We start from the raw sequence: 20,233 nt of genomic DNA, 5'->3' as shown, positions 1-20,233 counted from the left end.
CATGTTTTTTAGAGTCACTTATAAAGTTATGTGGTCTTTAACTTTGGGGACTCTTGCATCTAAGTGCTGATTCAGATTTAAGCTTAAGTAACCTCATCACCTCTAACCCCATGAATGTTGACAATGGAAGAAATACTTTGCTGTAGTTCTGGACTAAAACGCTGGGGAAGAAAATTTTCTTTTTTGCACACATCAGAAAAAACAGCTACTGTGCAGAGTTTCCTTGTTGACTTTAGCAGGTGAACTGGACTGATAGTGTTAATTCAGATTTAAGAAATTATCTGCATCTTGGTTTGAGCAGATTTGTGATCTTCATGCCATATTAAGTAGATCGGATAGCTTTTATAGTTTCACACATACACACAGGCTCTCCCCACCGTCGTCAACATCCATGAGTTACTGAGCTTTGAGAACTGGCATTGAAACATTACAACAATGTTTTGTTGCACCAGTTTTTTTTTTTTTTTTTTTTTTCCTTGGGCACACGGGCTTAGTTGCTCCGCGGCATGTGGGATCTTCCTGGAGCTGGGATCGAACCCGTGACCTCTGCATTGGCAGGCGGATTCTTAACCACTGCGCCACCTAGGAAGCCCTGTTGCACCAGTTTTATAAGCTTTTACAGTGCAATACATATTATTCTTGAGAGACAAACCAAAGGTTAATTTCTCAAAGTTCTTGCTGTTGCTTTAGCAGCATGTGATGGAGGAGCTTTTATATATACATTTGTAATAGATGAAAAATAAACCAGATTACAAATCCTTTTTTTTTTTTTTTTTTTTTTGAAGCAAACCTTGTACCAGGTTTTTGGTCTAAATTGTGTAGGATAAGTTAAATTGCATTCTATTAACCCATAGGAATGTATGTCTGTAAGCATAGTTATATTGAAATAAAGTTTTAAAAAGAAAAAAGAAGGTTCCTTACATGATCCTGTATTAATTTTAAATACAGGATCCTCAGAAAATGTTTCTTTAAATCAATGTCCTAAATGTGCAGAATCTGTAATCAAACTCTCTATTTTTTCTCTCTCTGTTTCTCTCTCTGTCTCTCTCTCTCACATACATACACTTACACACACAGCTTTTATTAATGTTTCTAAAGCTCTGTATTTTTAAAAGAAGATGAAATTTCTGTCAGATGGAGTCAGGAAAATACAGTTTTGAAACATAATTTAGCCTGGAAAAAGATTGGAAATAACTATAGCAAATATTTCAAATACATCAACCAGAGTCTTGTTCCTTAAGAACCACTTAGTATTAATTTGATGGTGCTTTTGGAGGAAAACAAGGAAAGAAAACCAGTACCCCGATATGAAATTAAGAAACAATTCTTTGTAAATAAGGAATTTCTTGAGGAAAGGCAAATGAGGAGCTTATAAAAAAGGACCATTATGAGACTTCCCAGTTTCTCCCAGTTTACCTAAACACATGTTTATGTGTGTGAGTGCGTGTATATACAAATGACGTGTATTAAGACTGACCAGAATTCTCACATAAATTTTCTCCAAGTTATCCTAGTTTGAGCCTAAATATTTACATGATCAGATTCCTGGCCTAAGAGCTGACAAATTTTAAGTCTTCTGTGATTTAAGACCCAGTCAAATGTGACACAGAAAAAAACAAATATTTGGTAGCCTCCACCACTGATAATGTAAGTTTGCTGGAATTAAATTATGTGACACCAAGAGATTTTATTGGACTTCTACCCTAAAGGCCATGGCATAGGGTTATTTCAAAGTGAAGTTACTACCCACTCATCCCATATCCCTTTCCCAAAGGATATTTCTGTGTGTAATTAAATTTTACCCTGAAACTCACTGCTGACCCTTGGGAGTGTCTCCCAAATAAAGCTGAGCTTTTTCCCTTTTGGCTGCTTCTAAAATGAACCCAGTTTGTTCCTTCCTTCCTAGAAGCAAATGGCTTTAATTAGAAGAAAATTGTGTTTTTTCTCAAACTAAACAGAACCCAATGCTGATTTTCCTTAGTAAGATTTTATCACCAGTCACAATCCAATAACAAACAATCGGAAATCAAAAGATTGTCAGACAACTGTTTGCTTCAATGATTCCAAACTGACTGGATTTTTTCCACTAAACTCACTAACCTAAATGGTGGTTATATAAACATTGCATTAGACTTGAGTGTTTTGTTTTTATTAGTCCAAAGCAAACATGTCTAAATCTTAACATAACTGTTTTCTTAGAATCAGGATATTCATTTTTTAATCTTTATTGCTTTCCTTAAAAGTGGAATCCCTTGGAAATGCAGCACCACAAAGATACAAGGGAACTTGATGGTATTCTAATATCTACCAGTGCACGGGTCCTCTGTACCAAAGCCACAACCAGTGCTGTGCCAGCCCCTGCCTGGACACCTCCGGTGATGAGGGGGTGCTGTATTGGGATGCCTTAACTGTTAGAGATTTCTTCCTTATACTCAGTCAAGCTCTACCTTTTCTAACTTCTACCCTCTGGAGTTACTTATAACATCCTTTTTCATATGACAGTCTTTGTTTTAGTTGTTCAAGTGTCTACTGGAAAGAAAAAAAAGGTGGGGGAGGTGGTTACTTTTTGTTACTCTTTTGCTACAGATGACTGTTTATTCCACTTTCCAGAATCTCTTCATCCAAGCTTTTGCCCTACCAACAGATTTCCAAAAGTAAAACAAAGATTTGAACATTTCTTATTCTCTCTTTCTTTCTTGTAGGTACTCCTTCCTGGAAGAATCAAAAAGAATGATAGCTCTTACCATTGCAACATATTTTTCTGTGATGGGGAAGGACAGGTTTACTTTCTTAACCATATTTCAGAGGTTTGGTCGACATTTTATGTGATTTTTTTCCTCTTCTCATGTCCCTTGATTTCTTTATAGTGTATGAGATCAAATATATATGATGTATTTATTTCACTACAGCATCCCACTCTTACTTATCTCTTGACCTTATTTTCACCTGTAGTCTTTTTAAAATCTTTTTAGAAATTGAGGTGAAATTCATATAACATAATATTAATCATTTAAAAGTGAACAACAATTCACTGGCACAGTGTTTTGCCACCACCCCACCCCCCCCACTTAGCTCTTCAACATTTTCATCACCCTCAAAACAATCTAATTTTTAAACTGAGATATAATTGACATATGACATTATATTAATTTCGGGTGTACATGAGTCATATTTGTATATATTGCAAAATGATCACCACAATAAGTCTAGTTAGCACCCATTACCACACAGTTAGTTTTTTCCTTATGATGAGAATTTTTAAGATCTACTCTCTTAGCAACTTTTAAATATGCAATACAGTATTATTAACAATATTTACCGTGCTTTACATTACATCCATGACTTCTTTGTTTTATAACTGGAAGTTTGCACCTCTTGACCACCTTCACCCATGTTACTCATCTCCACCTCTGGAAACCACCAATCTGTTCTCTGTATCTATGAGTTTAGTTTTGGGATTTTTTTTTAAGATTCGACATATAAGTGAGATCATGTGGTATTTGTCTGTCTCTGACTTATTTCACTAAGCATAATGCCCTCAGGGTCCATCCATGTTGTTGCAAATGGCGAGATTTCATTCTTTTTATGGCAATGAATTATATTTCATTGTGTAAATATACCACATTCCTTTATCCATTCATCCATCGATTGCTTAGGTTGCTTCCATGTCTTGGCTATTATAAATAATGCTACAGTGAACGTGGGAGTCCATATAACTTTTTGAATTAGTGTTTTCACTTTTTTTCAGATAAATACTCAGAAATGAAAATGCTGGGTATTTCATATGGAAGTTCTATTTTTAATTTGGAACCTCCATACTGTTTTCCATGGTGGCTGCACCAGTTTACATTCCCACCAACAGTGCAAAAAGTTCTGGTTTCTCCACATCCTTGACCACACTTGTTATTTCTTGTCTTTTTGGTAGTAGCCATTCTAGCAGGTGTGAAGTAGTATCTCATTGTGGTTTTCATTTGCATTTCCCTGATGATTAGTGATGCTGAGCATCTTTTCATGTCTGCTGGCCATCTGTATGTCTTCTTTGGAAAAATATCTATTCAGATCCTCTCCCATTTTTCAGTTGGGTTGTTTGGTGTGGGTTTGTTTTTATGTTTTTTGTTTGCTTGCTTGTTTGCTATTGAGTTGTATGAGTTCTTTATATACTTTGGATATTAACCTCTTTCCAGACACATGATCTGCAAATATTTTCTCCCATTTGGTAGGTTGCCTTTTCATTTTGTTGATGGTTTCCTTTGCTGCACAGAAGCTTTTTAGTTTGATGTGGTCCCATTTGTTTATTTTTCCCTTTGTTGCCTTTGCTTTTGGTTTCAAATCCAAAAATATCATTGCCAAGACTGATGTCAAGGAGTTTGCCACCTATGTTTTCTTCTAGGAGTTTTTTGGTTTAAGGTCTTACATTCAAGTCTTTAATCCATTTTGAATTAATTTTTGTGAATGGTATAAGATAGGGGTCCAGTTTCCTTTTGCATGTAGCTGTCCAGTCTTCCAAACACCTTTTATTGAAGAGACTGTCCTTTTCTCCAGTGTATATTCTTGACCCCTTTGTATAAATTAATTGACCATACATGTGTGGGTTTATCACTGGGCTGTCTATTCTGTTCCATTGAGTTATGTGGGTTTTTTTTTTTTTATGCCAATACCATACTCTTTTGATTACTATAGCTTTGTAATATAGTTTGAAATCAGGAAGCATGGTGGCTCCAGCTTTGTTCTTCTTTCTTAAGATTGCTTTGGATATTCAGGGTCTTTCATGGTCCATATAAATTTTAGGGTTGTTTGTTCTTTTTCATCAATATATTCTTAATATCCAGTTTTCATAATAGCAGACTTTCTCTGTTCTTCCTTTAGAATCACTTAAAATTCTCTCTCTCTCTCTTTTTGGCCGTACTGCACAGCATATGGGATCTTAGTTCCCTGACCAGGGATCAAACCTGCACCTCTTAATCACTGGACTGCCAGGGAAGTGTCTAGAATCACTTAAATTCTTCATATATATATATATATATATATATATATATATATATACACACACACACACACATATATATACATACACACACATACACATATATATACATACATACACATAGAGACTTATTCAACATTTTCCAAGTTCAGAGACTTGGGAGACATTTCTGAGCAGCCCTTGCTTACTGGTCTAATTATTCAAACACATTTATTGATTTAAACAAACAGAAATAGTTATAGTGAAGGTAAAATGCTATGGTTATTTTTCAAAGTTACCACATTTGCAGTTAACTAAGATATTGCACGTCTGTGTCCCCAGCTTGTGAATGTGACCCTGATGGGACCATATCAGGTGGCCTTTGTGTGAGCCACTCTGATCCTGATTTGGGGTCTGTGGCCGGCCAGTGCCTGTGTAAGGACAACGTGGAAGGAGCCAAGTGCGACCGATGCAAGCCCAACCACTACGGACTGAGTGCCACCGACCCCCTGGGCTGTCAGCGTAAGTCAACAGTGGTTGGGCTGCCAACCTGAATGCATTTTAAGGCTTGGAGCTGCCTCTGTCAGGTCTAAAATTTGGTCATTGTAAATACCTGAGTCTTACCAGCCTTTGGATTTTTTTTTTTTTTTTTTAGGTGATGCAAAACTTCCCACAAACTAGTAAATTAATGGAGAACTTTTTTTAGGTGGTTTGCTGAGTTTATCATGAAGAACCAGCAGGGGGCGCTCTCATTTTCACTGCTGGAGCAAACACAGGGGGGAAATGCCAAGAAATTTAATGCCAAGTTATGAAACCTTTAAAAGAAAACGTCCTCCACTAGGAGTCTACTCTACACATTTGTTAAATTACATTATGCATTTTTGCATAGGTTAATGACTTCTTAGGCAGTTTTCAAGTGGGGAGTTTCTTTGCATTTTGTTTTAAATTACTTTCTCCCTTCCTTCTCATACCCCTCTTAGTATTGTCTTATGTTCTCTGATAAAAAGAAGGAAAAAAGAAGCAAGGAAGGGGTTGTGGGGAAATAGAAATCACCTCAGAGTTTTCTGGGGGTCAAACGGGGAGGCTCTTGGCTCTAGGATCACAGAAATTTAGTGCTGCCTGGGTCTCACAGAGCTGCTGATTCCTCAGAGAATCTGGGTTAATTATTTCCCTTTGGTCACAGTGTCATGCTGTATGTTTTTGCCCATATAAGGAACTGTGGATTATTTGCATATTTAGAAAGCAACATGATGAATCATTCTGTAAAAAAAAAAAAAAAAAACCACCAAAAATACCTCTTCTTTTTGGACTTGGTGCAAAATTAAGTTTCAGGATAATGAATTCTACAGACAAGCCACTTTCCCAGTATATGTCTCAGTACTCCAGGCATTTCCCCTGGTTCACTGACTAACATTATGTCCTCCAAGGAAAGGGTCAAACGTTGGTTTTTGTTTTGTTTTTTCTTTTGTAAAAGCTTTAGTTACGTATAATTCACATACTATAAAACTCACTTTTTAAAGGGTACAATTCAGTGATTTTTAGTATATTCAGAGTGTATAACCATCACTACAGTCAACTTTAGAACATTTTCATTACCCCAAAAAGAAACCCCATACCCTACTTCTGGCTGTGTATGCAAAAGAGTGAAAGCAGCATCTTGAAGAGATATTTGTACACCCACGTTAATAGTTGTGTTATTCACACCAATCAAAAGGTGAAAGCAACCCAAGCATCCATCAGTGAATGAATGGATAAACAAAATGTGGTATATATGCACGGTGGAATATTATTCAGCCTTAAAAAGGGAAGGAAATTCTGATCCATGCTACAACATGGATGAACCTTGAAAACATCATGCTGAGTGAAATAAGTCAGACCCCAAAGGATAAATATTATATGATTCCACTTACGACAAGTATCTAGAACAGTCAGACCCATAGAGACAGAAGATAGAACAGTGGTTGCCAAGGACTTGGAGGAGGGAGGAGGGAGGAGGAATAGAGAGAGATGGGATGTAATGGGTGTAAAGTTTCAGTTTTGCAAGATGAAAACTTGTGGAGATTGGTTGCACAACAATGTGAGTGTACATAACATTATTGAACTGTATACTGAAAAATGGTGAAGATGGTAAAGTTTATGTTATACGTATTTTACCATAAAAAAAGAAACCACCATACCCTTAGCTACCACCTCCCTATTCCCCAGCCCTAGGCAAGCACTAATTTACTTTCTTTTTTCTTTTTTTAAAAAATAAATTTATTTATTTATTTATTTATTTATTGGCTGCACTGGGTCTTTGTTGCTGTGCACAGGTTTTCTCTAGTTGAGGCGAGTGGGGCTACTCTTCATTGCAGTGCGTGGGGTTCTCATTGCGGTGGCTTCTCTCATTGCAGAGCACGGGCTCTAGGTGCATGAGCTTCAGTAGTTGTGGCACGTGGGCTCAGTAGTTGTGGCTCACGGGCTCTAGAGCACAGGCTCAGTAGTTGTGGCGCACGGGCTTAGTTGCTCTGTGGCATGTGGGATCTTCCCAGGCCAGGGCTCGAATCCATGCCCCCGCATTGGCAGGTGGATTCTTAACCTCTGCACCAGCAGGGAAGTCCCTCATTTACTTTCTGTAGATTTACCTATCGTGAACATTTCATACAAGTGCAATCATATAATATGTGGTCTTTTATGTCTGGCGTCCTTTGCTCACCATAATGTTTTCAAGGTTCATCCGTGTTGTAGCAGATATCGGTACCTCATTTCTTTTTATTTGTGAATAATATTCCATTGTATGGATATGCCACAATTTATCCACTCATCAGTTGATGCACATTTGGGCTGTTTCCATGCACGATGACTTTTCCTGCAGGGAAATACACATCTTGCTCTGATTGCACAGTTTCTTAGCCTTTACAGCATAAGCAGGACTCAGCAATGCCTATGGGAGGAAGAGAAAGAGGAGAGAGGGAATGAAAAAAAAAAGTGGTGTGGCGCTAAGAGAGAGGAGGGAAAGGGTTACAGTAGGTGCATCTGCCAGAGAGAAAGCTGTCAATAATAACCGTGACTCTCAGAAACCCTTTCCCTGGTCCCCTGACCCCGCCAGCATCACTCAGGAGAACTGTGCCCGGCTCCCCAGCATGCATGACCTCTTGTCTCCTCCTAATTGCCATCCAGTAGAACCATGTGAGGGCTGTGGAAGTGTCTGGCACTGGATTTCCCGTGCGGGGTTGAATGCAGTACAGTAATGGCGCAGCCAGGCAGACAATGAACTTGGCAGGGCGGGCTGCTCTGTGTTCTCGTGGCCACATGTTTTGCTGAGTGTAAGCTATAGTAAAGGACGTTGACCAGTGTGAGGAAATCAGAATGAGAACAATTGTGTATTCTGTGCTTTCAGCCTGTGACTGTAACCGCCTTGGGAGTCTGCCACTCTTGACCTGTGATGCGGATACAGGCCAATGCTTGTGTCAGTCGTTTGCTACTGGACCACACTGTGAAGAATGCACTGTATGTATCTGCCTCTGATTTCCCCTTTAGGGAGTGCTGCAGACTTCTACTCGCATTGCCTGGAAGAGACTTAGTCTTGTTGATTGCTTTCCTTGTCCTGTTGTATTTTAGTACTCCCGTGGTAAAGATATTTACCCTACAGAAATCAGCAAACACTGGAAATCAACTCCCATCTTTCTGCAGAGAGCAGGTTGTTAAACATTTACCAGCATAACATTTGCCAGTTGGGACTGAACCAACCCAATCACCAACAGCAATAGCTGTATCCACTGTTCTCTTGGAAGTGCCAAGCAGTAGAATATAAGAGCATTTATCTGCCCCCCTTGTTAAGCCCACCAGATCACGGGGCCTTTTGTTCTGTATCTTACACACAGTCTCTTTCCCACCTCTACCACTCCTTGCCTAAAAATATTTAGAACGAGTTCATTTAAAACAAAAACAAAAACAAAAACCTTAGATTTAAATGTATTGTAGACTCCTGTGGGAAATAAACCCTTGGAGTTTTCTCAGACTCCACTACCCATATGAGCATGTATGTCTCGAATTAAAACATTTTTCACTCTGTAAGAAATGTGTCATGCATTCAGGGAGTTAAAAACCCAGCTCTTTTCTTTGTCCTCCAATCTTGGCAGCCCACCGTGATATTTTAGAAAGAAAAAACAAAAACTTAACCTAATAAAAGAACAGTGACCTTGATGTGTCTGAAGAAATGTAGCTGATAAATAAGAAACATATGTTTGTTACGACACAGTTGTGTGCTAATATTGTAAGTCGCTTTACTGAAAACACATGGGGGTGGGGCAGAGGAGGTGGGGAAAGGGCAGGGAAGAAAATCTGCAGAGGGAACTCTGTACGACAGGGCAGGTAATCTCGAAGTTTCACCGTGGCAGGTGTGCCATGCCGAGCTCCATGAGTGAGTGGACCACACAAAACAAGAGTGCAAGAGCTGGTGACCAGATCCATGGAGATACCACGTCGAATCATTCCAGACAGACCTTAGACTTACCTTAGACTTGGGCTGACATTTTCCTTGGCTGGTTAACTGCCACTGTGTACTTAATTGTGTTTGCAAAAGGAAAATAACTGAGCAGGGGCCAGTGATGGGGGAACTTGTCCATCATGGCTGAGCTGAGGCACCTGCTCGGTATCCCACGTGCACATCTGTCGTTGGTGCCCTGGATGGTGCGCTGCAGGGGCCACCAGGACAGTGTAGCCTGCATAGAGGGGGCTTTCACAACCCCATCCTGGGTAAAGCAGCTCAGTTCACATTGTTTTTGCCTAAACTGAAGTTTGGTTTGGGGGAAAGTATCAAAAGCCCTTTGCTGCATTTTGTAACAACTTACGTCAACTTTTAATGTTTAAAATAATGTTTAAAATGCATAAAATTTTACCAAAGTAACAACAAAAAATATGGATACTTAACCCGTTTCAAATGAGAGTTCCATGCCTACTGAGATCTTAATTTTATCGAAGCTTGTTAAATGAAGATTTAAGGGGGAAGTCTTTTTCTGGGTGTTTTATAGTAAATGTCAGACTTTAGAAGTAGTTGTTTGTATGTCATCATCTGTTTATAACAAATAAAAGTCAAGATGTTGCAATGACGAAAAAAGTCTTTAACAGAGTTGAGTCTCTCACACAGGGAGAGTGTGTTATGCCAAAACAATTATTTATAAGTAGGCGATTCTACTAAACTGTGATATTCACATAAGATCTCAAAATCAGCCTGAGTGATTTTTTTTTTTTTTTTTTTACCCCAAACATTGCCATAGTGTGTAAGTAAAAATCCCTAGGGATTTCGTGGTAAGGGACTCTATTGGTTTTATGAAAGCAGTTGCAAGTAGGTTGGTCTAAGACTTTCTCCTGGCTGGCCTTAAACAACTCAACTTGAAGCTAAAATTGGTACTGTCAGAAGAATGGTGAGGTTTTCATTGCATTTCTTTTTTTTTTTTTTTAATTTTTATTTTATATTGGAGTATAGTTGATTTACAGTGTTTATTTCAGGTGTACAGCAGAGTGATTCAGTTGTACATATATATATATATCCATTCTTTTTCCAATTTAGGTTATTACAGAATGTTGAGTAGAATTGCCTGTGCTGTACAGTAGGTCCTTGTGGATTATCCATTGCATTTCCATTCAAAGCAATATATAGACAAACCCCTGTCCCCTCCATTTCATGTCCTAGGAATGGGAGCTGTGTGTTTTTAGAAGATCATTACCAAGTGTGTAGGCAAGCACGTTGCTATGTGATTGTTCAGGATGTTTGCTATGTGTTAGTTGAATTGTAGTGCTTTTAAATATTACACTTCAGAGCAACAGATATCTTCACAGCTGGAATCAACTGAGCATTTTCTCTTTGTAGGTTGGATACTGGGGACTGGAAAATCACCACGGATGTTCTTCCTGTGACTGTGATATTGGAGGTGCTTATTCCAACATGTAAGTCGGTAAAATGAGTAAGTTTTGTGGCAATATTCCTCACTCCCATTTCCACATAAAAGCATGTTTCATTTGGACATGCTCATAGTTACAGGTGAAGGAGTTCATTCCATAACAAGCAAAGGATGTTGAAAAGAGATGATCTTGAGACATTAACGATAGCCCCATTGATTTATTTCTCTTCAGATATTTCCAAGAGTGAGATAATAGTTCTACTGCCTGGGTATCCCGAGGTGGTGGGAAAAATGCCTGCAAATGTGTGACTTGACTTGCCTAAAACACCAACTTTTTGTCAGCCTGTAAAGAGGGATCCTGCACTCACCTTTGCGCAGTTTTTAGAGCAGAATCAGAGAACCACTGAGGAGAGAAGTGGCAACCAGGGTTTCATGAACCTGGATTTGCTTGTCAAGATCAGACCTGTGGAACTGAAAGAAAGAACTTATGGTTACTAGGGAGGAAGGTGGAGGGGAGGTATAGTTAGGGAGTTTGGGATTGACATGTACACACTGCTGTATTTAAAATGAATAACCAACAAGGACCTACTGTATAGCACAGGGAACTCTACTCAATATTATGTAACAACCTAAATGGGAAAGGAATTTGAAAAAGAATAGATACATGTATATTTTTAACTGAATCACTTTGCTATACAGTGGAAACTAACACGACATCGTTAAACAATTGTATTCCAATATAAAATAAAAAGATTAAAAAAAAAAAAAAAAAGACCAGACCTGTAGGTCCTGTTGTCTCCCTAGGGTGGTCGCTTCATGGATTATTCGAAGAATGGGCACAAACCCAGGGGGCATTTAGCCCAGCACCTCCAGGCCCTTATCTGACACTGGCCCCCGCACCACATTTTTTTCACGAGGTGGGTTTGTTTTCCCTCAGGTGCTCACCCAAGGATGGGCAGTGTGATTGCCGCCCACATGTCACAGGTCGCAGCTGCACTGAGCCAGAGCCCGGCTATTTCTTTGCTCCTTTGAATTTCTACCTCTGTGAGGCAGAGGAAGCCACACCACTCCAGGGACTGGCGCCTTTGGTTCGTATTCCATTGACCCTCCTTACAGACCTCATTTGATGGAGTGTGGGTAAATACATACAGAACACCCTTGAGATCATAGGTAAGGTACCCGGAAGAGAGTGGTTTTGCCCACAAACACAGAACAGAGTTGGAACGGCAGATTCTGTAAAGTCTTGAGGGCAGAGTCTGCATTTTGTTTATCTTGTATCCCTGTTCTGCCAAAGAGCCTGGCACAGAGGTGTGAATTGCAGTAAGTTGTGTTGAAATGGACTCGACTTTTGCTTTTTCAGGATGCCCATCAGATAGGGTGTGTTTATCGAGCATCTCCTGGTCTGTCTCCCTGACAACACTGCAAACCAAGGGAGCGAAGGGAGGGTGTGTACCCCATCACCGCTGCTGCTCTAGGTCAGAGCACTGTGACTGGTGCACAGTAGGAAGCCATGGATTTCTGCTAATGACTGAATGAATACGGCACAGAACCAAGTATAAGATGTGCTCGCTGGCTCCCTGAAACTGGTCTCGGATTAGCTGTCCTCAGTGCTGTTCATAGGAGTGTGTGATTGAAAGTATCACTGGTCTGCTTCATTTCCTGCAAGTCACCAGTCCTACGGGAGATGCTCCCTAAAAATATTTATCTCAAAGTCTTAGAGAAGGGCAAACCAGGCATCTAAACCCATCAGAGAAAATACAAGTTAGACTCCAATAACATTCTTATGCCTGTCACTCCAGCCATAGGCAGGAATCAAAGGAAAAGGCAGTGTGAGATGAACAACTTCAAGGGGAGAAGGCATGTGAAAGTTGATTCTGGGGACAGGATTTGGATAGAAAACTGGGAACTCATTCCAGGTCCCAGTGACTAAGTCTTTTCCTGAGGTCTTTTCCTTATCTGGACACGACTGGTAGGAGGGATGAAGATACCCCTTAAGAGGCTTGGAATTTGCTCCTTTACTGACTGAAATTAGGGCAGGATGAGGAGACTTGCACAGTTCCAACCTAGACTTGGAACTGCAGTGGGTGGAGTCAAGATAAAATAATCCTCTCTCTGGATTCTTCTTCATGGCTTTTAGTATTACGGATTTATGATGGTAACTGGAGGGGAAAAAAAAGCTTTGGGAAAAGAACATTGATATTTATATTTAGGTTAAAACTATCATGAAATAATAGAAAAAATATATATATATACATAGTGATCTTGGTTTCTGGACCCTGGCACAGAGCTCCCCAAACCTTTGTAATTTTCTAAGGGATAAAAGCACTAAGAGCATCTTTTTAAAAAATTATTTATTTATTTATTTATTGGCTGCATTGGGTCTTCATTGCTGTGTGCGGGCGTTCTCTAGTTGCAGTGAGCGGGGGCTGCTCTTTGTTGTGGTGTGAGGGTTTCTCAGTGCGGTGGCGTCTCTTGTTGTGGAGCACGGGCTCTAGGCGTGCGGGCTTCAGTAGCCGTGGTACGTGGGTTTTGTTGCTCGGCGGCATGTGGGATCTTCCCGGATCAGGGATCGAACCTGTGTCCGTGGCATGGGCAGGTGGATTCTTAACCACTGCACCACCAGAGAAGTTCCCTAGGAGCATGTTTTGTTCTCATATTTGGCATTGGACCTTGGTTCCTGACATAGAGCCCCCAAATCCTTTGGAATTTCCTGGGTGATAGGAGTGTCATTTGTTCTGATGAGGTGACGCTGGGTGGGCTCCTGGATGGCTTCAAGATGGTGGCTGGTCACCAGAAAGACCAAGCCATGATGAGAAGCTTGAGACTTTCGGCCCCAGCCTCCAGGAAGGGGAGAGGTGAGGGAGGTTGAGGTAATGATCCACTGTGCCTTTGGGGTGAAGACTCCATACAGTTCCCCAAAGTACTGGGTTCAGAGAGCTTTCAGGTCGGTGATCGTATCTGTGTGCCCAGAGGGTGGGTCACCCCGGCAACAAGGGGACAGAAGCTCCTGTGTCTGGGATCCTTCCAGTCTTCACCCTCTGTACATCTTCATCTGACTGTTTATCTGTATCTTTCATCATATCCTTTATTATATAACAAGCCAGTAAATACAAATAAGTGCTTCCCTCAGTTCTGTGAGCCATTCTAGCAAATGATCGAACCCAAGGAGGGGGTCACAGGAACCCCAATTTATAGCCAGGAGCATAATGCTGAGCTCCAGGCTAAGATTGGTGTAGAAAGGGATGAGTTAGGGTCTCTGCCCTCTAGGAGTTTTTTTTTTTTTTAAACAGTTTTTTTTTAAATTTTATTTTTTATTTATTGGCTGCGTTGGGTTTTTGTTGCTGCGCACAGACTTAATCTAGTTGTGGAGAGCGGGAGCTCCTCTTTGTTGTGGTGCTTGGGCTTCTCACTGTGGTGGCTTCTCCTGTTGTGGAGCCCAGGCTCTAGGCGTATGGGCTTCAGCAGTTGTGGCATGTGGGTGCCCTCTAGGAGTTTTTAACCATAGCTAATATGTTTTCATAGGTAGCTCAGGATGGGGGCAGCATCACACAACAAGGAGAATCCATAAGTGCATTAGGATTTCGGAGCCACGATTGATCCTTTATGAATGGGCTTAACACATGGGTAGAATCATTTGGCCTGAGACTTGAAAGCCATAAGTGTTTCCATTGGTGGACCAGGGAGGGGAGAAGGCAGTCCAGCCAGAAAAGTTCTAAGTAACGGCTCAGAGGAGAAACAATGCAGGTGTACTCGAAGGTAGAACAGAAAATTTATATAGGGAAGAAGTATTGGAAGAGAAAATTAGATTCTCCTATCAAAGAGGCTAAATTTTCTTCTTGGCTCAGTGAGGACTCCTTGAAGCTTTCTGAGCAAAGGCATGATGTTATGAAGACTGTCCTCCGTGTCCTTACGGACACCACGCAGCAGGAGTGGCGCCTGAGGTGGAGGGGCACAGGGTGCGGTAGTCCAGACAGAGGTGGAGAAGGGGCAAGGTTCAGGGAGAAGAGAGAGGATGAGGATGGAGTCACGAAAGGACATGAATCCAAGACCACATCTTTCAAATATTTGTTTCAATACCCAAATTGGAGAGCTATGAAGAATGACAATTAACTTTCTTGGTAGGTCTCAGAAAGATATCTATATCTATCTATCTATCTGTCTATCTAATCTTTCTTAGTCTGTCTGGCCTGCTAAAAATACCATAGACTGGGTAGCTTATAAACAATATAAACTTATTTCTCACAGTTCTGAAAGCTGGGAAGTCCAAGGTCAAGGTGTCTACGGATTCAATGTCTGAAACCCACTTCCCAGTTTTTAGATGGCTGAGTCCTCACATGACAAAGGAGCTCTCTGGAGCCTCTTTTATAAGGACACTAATCCTAATCACCTCCCCAAAGCCCCATCTCCTAATACCATCAACTGAGGATTCAGTTTCAACATATGAATTTGGGAGAGGGGTCGTGTGGGATACAAACATTCAGTCTGTGGCAACATCCTTGCTACTCAAGATGTGGTATGCAGACCAATAGTGGCATCACTTATGGAGTCATTAGACTTGGAGACTCTCGGACCCTAGCCAGACCTATTGAGTCCAGTCTGCATGATAGCAAGATCCCCAGGTGAGTTGTATGCAGGCTGGGAAGCACTGGCTTGTTTTCTTATAGAAACTAACTGTGGTCACAAATGTTAATATTAATTGAATTTAACACAGGATGCCATTAAATATAGTATAATATAAAGTTAATTCTGTGATATGTTTTCTGTATAAAAGTAGTAAAGTAGCTTATAATTTTGTGTTACAAGATGAACACATGGGTGAGGGGAAAAAAAAGAAGAGGACGAGACGACTAAATGTGATCCAATGTGGCCTGTCGAAAGGGTCCCCATCACAGAGGTTGAAGAGCTGGTCAGAGAGCATAGCCGAGAGTCTGAATAGTGAACACAGAGCATGAGAGTTCCTGAAGTGGACCACAGCCGGCCTCAGGGCTGCCTGCTTACGATGAACAGCCAGGGCACCTGTGAAATTAAAAACCTTGTCTGTAAAACCAACAACGAAACATCAAGCAAACACCAATGTCTAGGGTACAGTGGAAATTTGGAAACGAGCAGTTGGAGATTCTAACTGGGTTGGCAGCTGAATGACTAAAGAGATGATATAAAAAAGAGTCCCATAAAACCCAGAATTTTGAGGAAACTGGAATTGCATGAATGCTATTCTGCTTAGTTTGGTTGGTGGAATCTTGCCATCCTGGTATAACCTCTCATGGGAACGTTTGAGGCCAGATTCTGCAAACCGTGAGAACCAAGAAAAGTGGGTCTGGAGAGTGTCAGAGTTACAACATCTAAGAATCTTTGAGTCTGTGTGTCAGGCGTATTGTTAATTTTCAAAACACCATAAAAGCAGCAGAAAAGAAGAAATGCTTTCCCAGTTTAGAATTGGACTAGTTGAGCAGCCTTAAAAAAAAAAAAACCCAACACATCGTCTTAGGACCACTAAAAATTTACCTTCTTTCCAGAGAAACAAAAAATTATAAGCTGCCTCCATGTCTTCTTCTTGAAGCTGTTAAGTGAGAATCGTGATTACCTTTTAAATTAGGGTATAATCTGATACTCTTGAACTCTGGTAAAACTGGAACTTTTGTTGGTTACTTAAACTGTCATTTCTTTTTAAGATATTAGCAACAGCTCTGCCTACATGTGATGTGTATTTCCAGCAACAAGGAGATGATTTTGTAATTGACAAAGGAAATATAATAATGAAGAGAAATCAGAAGCAAAGCATACGAGCAGATGAGCTGAATGAGGTAAGTCATTTCTTCAGGATCGTTGTCTGTTGTGCTGTAAGCAAATAAGCCAGGGAATGCACTTAGAGCCATATGTGGCCCGTGTAAGTGCTCAGCCATTCTAAACCCTGTTATCCTCAAGAATAGAATGAAGGAAAGGAAGAAGCAAGCTCAAAATAATCAGGGCCTCTGGGGAAAACTTCAATAGCTTTATTTCTCTACAAAATGAAAATTTCTAGAAAATAAGATTTTGGGGAGTTGAAGAGTCAGACTCTGTGAATTCACAATTCCTTGTCATTTTAGCAAGGAGAGGTGCAGTGCTGAGGGATGGCTCTCTTCCTAGTTGGAGACGAAAGGTCATGCTGATGTCCCTGGGGATGGTACATGATTATACCCTTGAATCTGAGATGGATGTAGTTGGTCACTGCCAGTGTGACTGCCAGGGTGACGCTGCCTCCTCAGGGCCCTGCCTCCAGTGGCTTCAGAAGGCCAGAGGACACCTAAAGGCCTTGCAGCTGGCCAACTAGTATTCACTTAAAGTCAGGGCTACTTTAGGCCTGTTTATTTGCTTGTTCATTTGTTATGCCAGGGTCTTTACTCAGCATTTCTGTGTGCATGCACAAAGGGGTATGTTGGAAAAGCAAAGAAAAGCGGATGTTAGCTGTCCTGCCCGTAAACCCAGAAGTTAAAACAGTTCCTTATGCATAAGAGACTTTCTCGATTGAGTGAATGAAAGTACCTAGACATAGAGCATGCCCTTAAGATTGGGGGTGGGGGGAGAGGCGGAATGAGCCATGTGTACAAACAGTGACTGTGTGGCAGGGTGGGGTAAGTATCTTAAAGAGGTGTGCATAATGTGATATGGATTCCACTTAAGCAGAACCACCTCCAGCTGAGAGGATAAGAGAAGGCTTATGGGTGTTTTTCCTACTTCCAGGCCTGTGTACATCGTCACAGCGGCTTTACTCTTTCTTCCGCTTGTTTCTGATCCCATGCCCATGACGCCTTCTCTGACTCTAGGCACCCCAATCTGAAGGTTATCAGAAAAAGAAAAGTGGGGAGTGCCCTTGCTCCCTGTGGCACAGATCAGTGAACCTCTAAATTTTATTGTGCATAAGTATTGCCCGGGGAGATTGTTTAGAATGCACATGCTGGGACTTGAGATGCTGAATCAGGGAATCCGAGACTAGTCAAGAAATCTGCGTGTTTTTTCAAATAACTCTATACATGGGACTATTGTATTGGATAGTACAAATATCGAATATTTTCATTATTGCAGAAAGTTCAATTAGGCAGCGTTGCTCTAGAGCAACAAGGCCCAAATTCGAACTTGCAACAACTCAGGAAAACATGGGTGCATTTTGTGATCTTTATTTGGATTTAAATATGAGATGTTTGACATGATGGTTATTTTTTTAAAAAACATACATTTTGAATTATTTGAGGGAAAAAGAGAAGTCTGTGTGTTTGCCGAGCACCCCCAGTAGTCCCTGGCAGCACTTTTAAGAAATACTGCTCAGAGCATCCTCGGCCTCCTCTCCTGACTCTTGCCTGAAAGGACCACCTCTGTATTATTGACTTGAAAAGCTTCTAGTCATCCCTTAAGACCCAATTCAGATTTATCTTTCCCTGACATTCCCTGCCCTGACATCCTGGACATAATCACTTGTTTCCATCTCTGGAGTCCCGTAGGTCAGTAATTTTCAAACTGCAGGTCATGCCTATTAATAAGTAGATCATGATGTCAATTGACTGGATATCAGTTAGTACAACAGATACCAGTTTAGTACAACAGAAGAATATAAAATGCAGGCATTTTTTGGTGAAACTTTTATTTCAGTTTTATATAAATGTGTGTGTGCATGTGTGCTGTCACTCTCTTAGGTTGGGTTCCCTACAAGGAGAGATGACAACAGAGATCTGGGTGCATGTGTTTTATTGAGGGAGCACTCATCAGGAAAACCTGTCAGGAAGGAGGGCAGGAGGCTGGGGAGGGGGGAAAGTGAGGCAAGCATGGAGTCTCGGGTAGAGTCTAGCCTTGCCTGATCCCCTGGGGAAGCTCTGAAGCATAAATTGCACCGCAGAGTTGTCCTCCACGGAGGCCCCAGGGCTGTAGTCTCATGTCAGACAGTCATGGCTATGGGCTGCCAGGGCAGATGGCGATCTCCTCCCACGTGAGGTGCCTCCCATCAGTCAAGGGCAGTTCTCAAAAGAAGGGAGCAGTGGTGAGACATAGCAGGCAATGATGCCAAGAGCTGGTGGTGAGATAGAGTGGGCAGTAAAGGGGACCAGGCAGTACGGTAACAGCAGTGACTCTAGTTCACTCCTAGAGTGCTCAGACCCATGTGCAGGGCCACAGCAAAATAAAAATTAAAATGCAGGGCCCCTTATTCAGAAATTAGGGAAAGGGCCCTTGAAGATAGTAAAATATAAAGCTTTTTACTTTCTTCCGTAGTCTCTGTCTCTCAACTCGTCAAAATATTTTTGTGTGCTATTTAATGTCATTCTAAATAAATATTAAAAACTTAAATTATTGACATGAATTATACTATTCATCTCTATAGCAAGCAATGTCAGTTTTAACTGCAAACATAAGAGCATTTAATTCATACACATAATCACTGAAATTACACCATTTTTATTTTGTTGTCATATATGCATATATATTTTGTTCTTCCCAGAACAGTGGAAGTGCTGCACTAAACTAACTCAACTGTTTTTATTTCACGTCTTAGTACATGTTCTACCAACACTCTCTACTTTCAGCTTACTGATGAGAAAGGAAAAGAAACTCTGAGTTGCCCTGTTGTTCTTTCCTTCTAGTCATCATTTTTAGCATAAGTAGTTGGCTGATTCAAGGAAGTAACATGAATAATGTGTTTCTTAGAATGCCTTTGCCTTCTTTCTGCTTTCAAAGCAAGTTTGGGTTGGAACAGAAAGCTCAGTTTCTTGGAGCTGTCAGCACCCCTGCTTACTCAGTCATAGATGTAATGTGCTTACTTTGTAGTCACTTTGAGTCTCACTAAATGCCTAAACATAGTAGGTCCACTTGAATCCCACGCACACGGGCATCATGTGCCTTATATACTATCTTGACTTGCTGCGGGGGGAGAGCAGCGGAGGGTGGGCATTTCACAGGCTTTCACTCCGTATTTCATGCTTTAAGAGCACTAAACCAACAGGTCAAAGAATCAATGCCAACTGCTAAGCAGGTCCATTCCAATTACATATTCAAGGATTGGAGGAAGAGACTGAATTGACCTAGAGACTGTCATACAGAGAGAAGTAAGCCAGAAAGAGAAATACAGTATGCTAACTTATATATACAGAATCTAAAGATATGGTACTGATGAACTCAGTGACAGGGCAAGAATAAAGATGCAGATGTAGAGAACGGACTTAAGGACATGAGGTTGGGTGGGGGCGAAGGGGAAGCTGGGACAAAGTGAGAGAGTAGCATTGACATATGTATACTAGCAAGTGTAAAATAGACAGCTAGTGGGGAGTTGCTGCATAGCATAGGGAGGTAAACTCGATGATGGGTGATGCCTTAGAGGGCCAGGACAGGGAGGGTGGGAGGGAGTTGCAGGAGGGAGGGCATATGG

The 20,233-nt window shown here is 41.0% G+C and overlaps 1 protein-coding gene across 11 annotated transcripts in view; it reads left to right on the top strand.

Annotated features, from left to right (window-relative positions):
* The window catches only part of LAMB4 (laminin subunit beta 4), a 112,264-nt gene that overhangs the window by 32,390 nt on the left and 59,641 nt on the right, over positions 1-20,233 (top strand). For 10 of the 11 annotated variants that reach the window (XR_009053037.1, XM_057730322.1, XM_057730313.1 and 7 more), the window contains 5 exons: positions 5,306-5,485; positions 8,343-8,452; positions 10,815-10,891; positions 11,783-11,933; positions 16,518-16,649. Coding sequence is in view for 10 of the 11 variants with exons in the window: in XM_057730322.1 (XP_057586305.1) it covers positions 5,306-5,485; positions 8,343-8,452; positions 10,815-10,891; positions 11,783-11,933; positions 16,518-16,649 (650 nt within the window). In the remaining variant the exon portion in view is untranslated. The remainder of the gene's footprint in view (positions 1-5,305; positions 5,486-8,342; positions 8,453-10,814; positions 10,892-11,782; positions 11,934-16,517; positions 16,650-20,233) is intronic. The other variant, XM_057730318.1, reaches the window with a different exon arrangement.

Source organism: Hippopotamus amphibius, chromosome 4 (genome assembly GCF_030028045.1).
Source record: "Hippopotamus amphibius kiboko isolate mHipAmp2 chromosome 4, mHipAmp2.hap2, whole genome shotgun sequence".
Classification (NCBI taxonomy): Eukaryota; Metazoa; Chordata; class Mammalia; order Artiodactyla; family Hippopotamidae; genus Hippopotamus; species Hippopotamus amphibius.
Note: the sequence above shows the minus strand (reverse complement) of the source record. Positions and strands in the feature narration are given on the sequence as shown.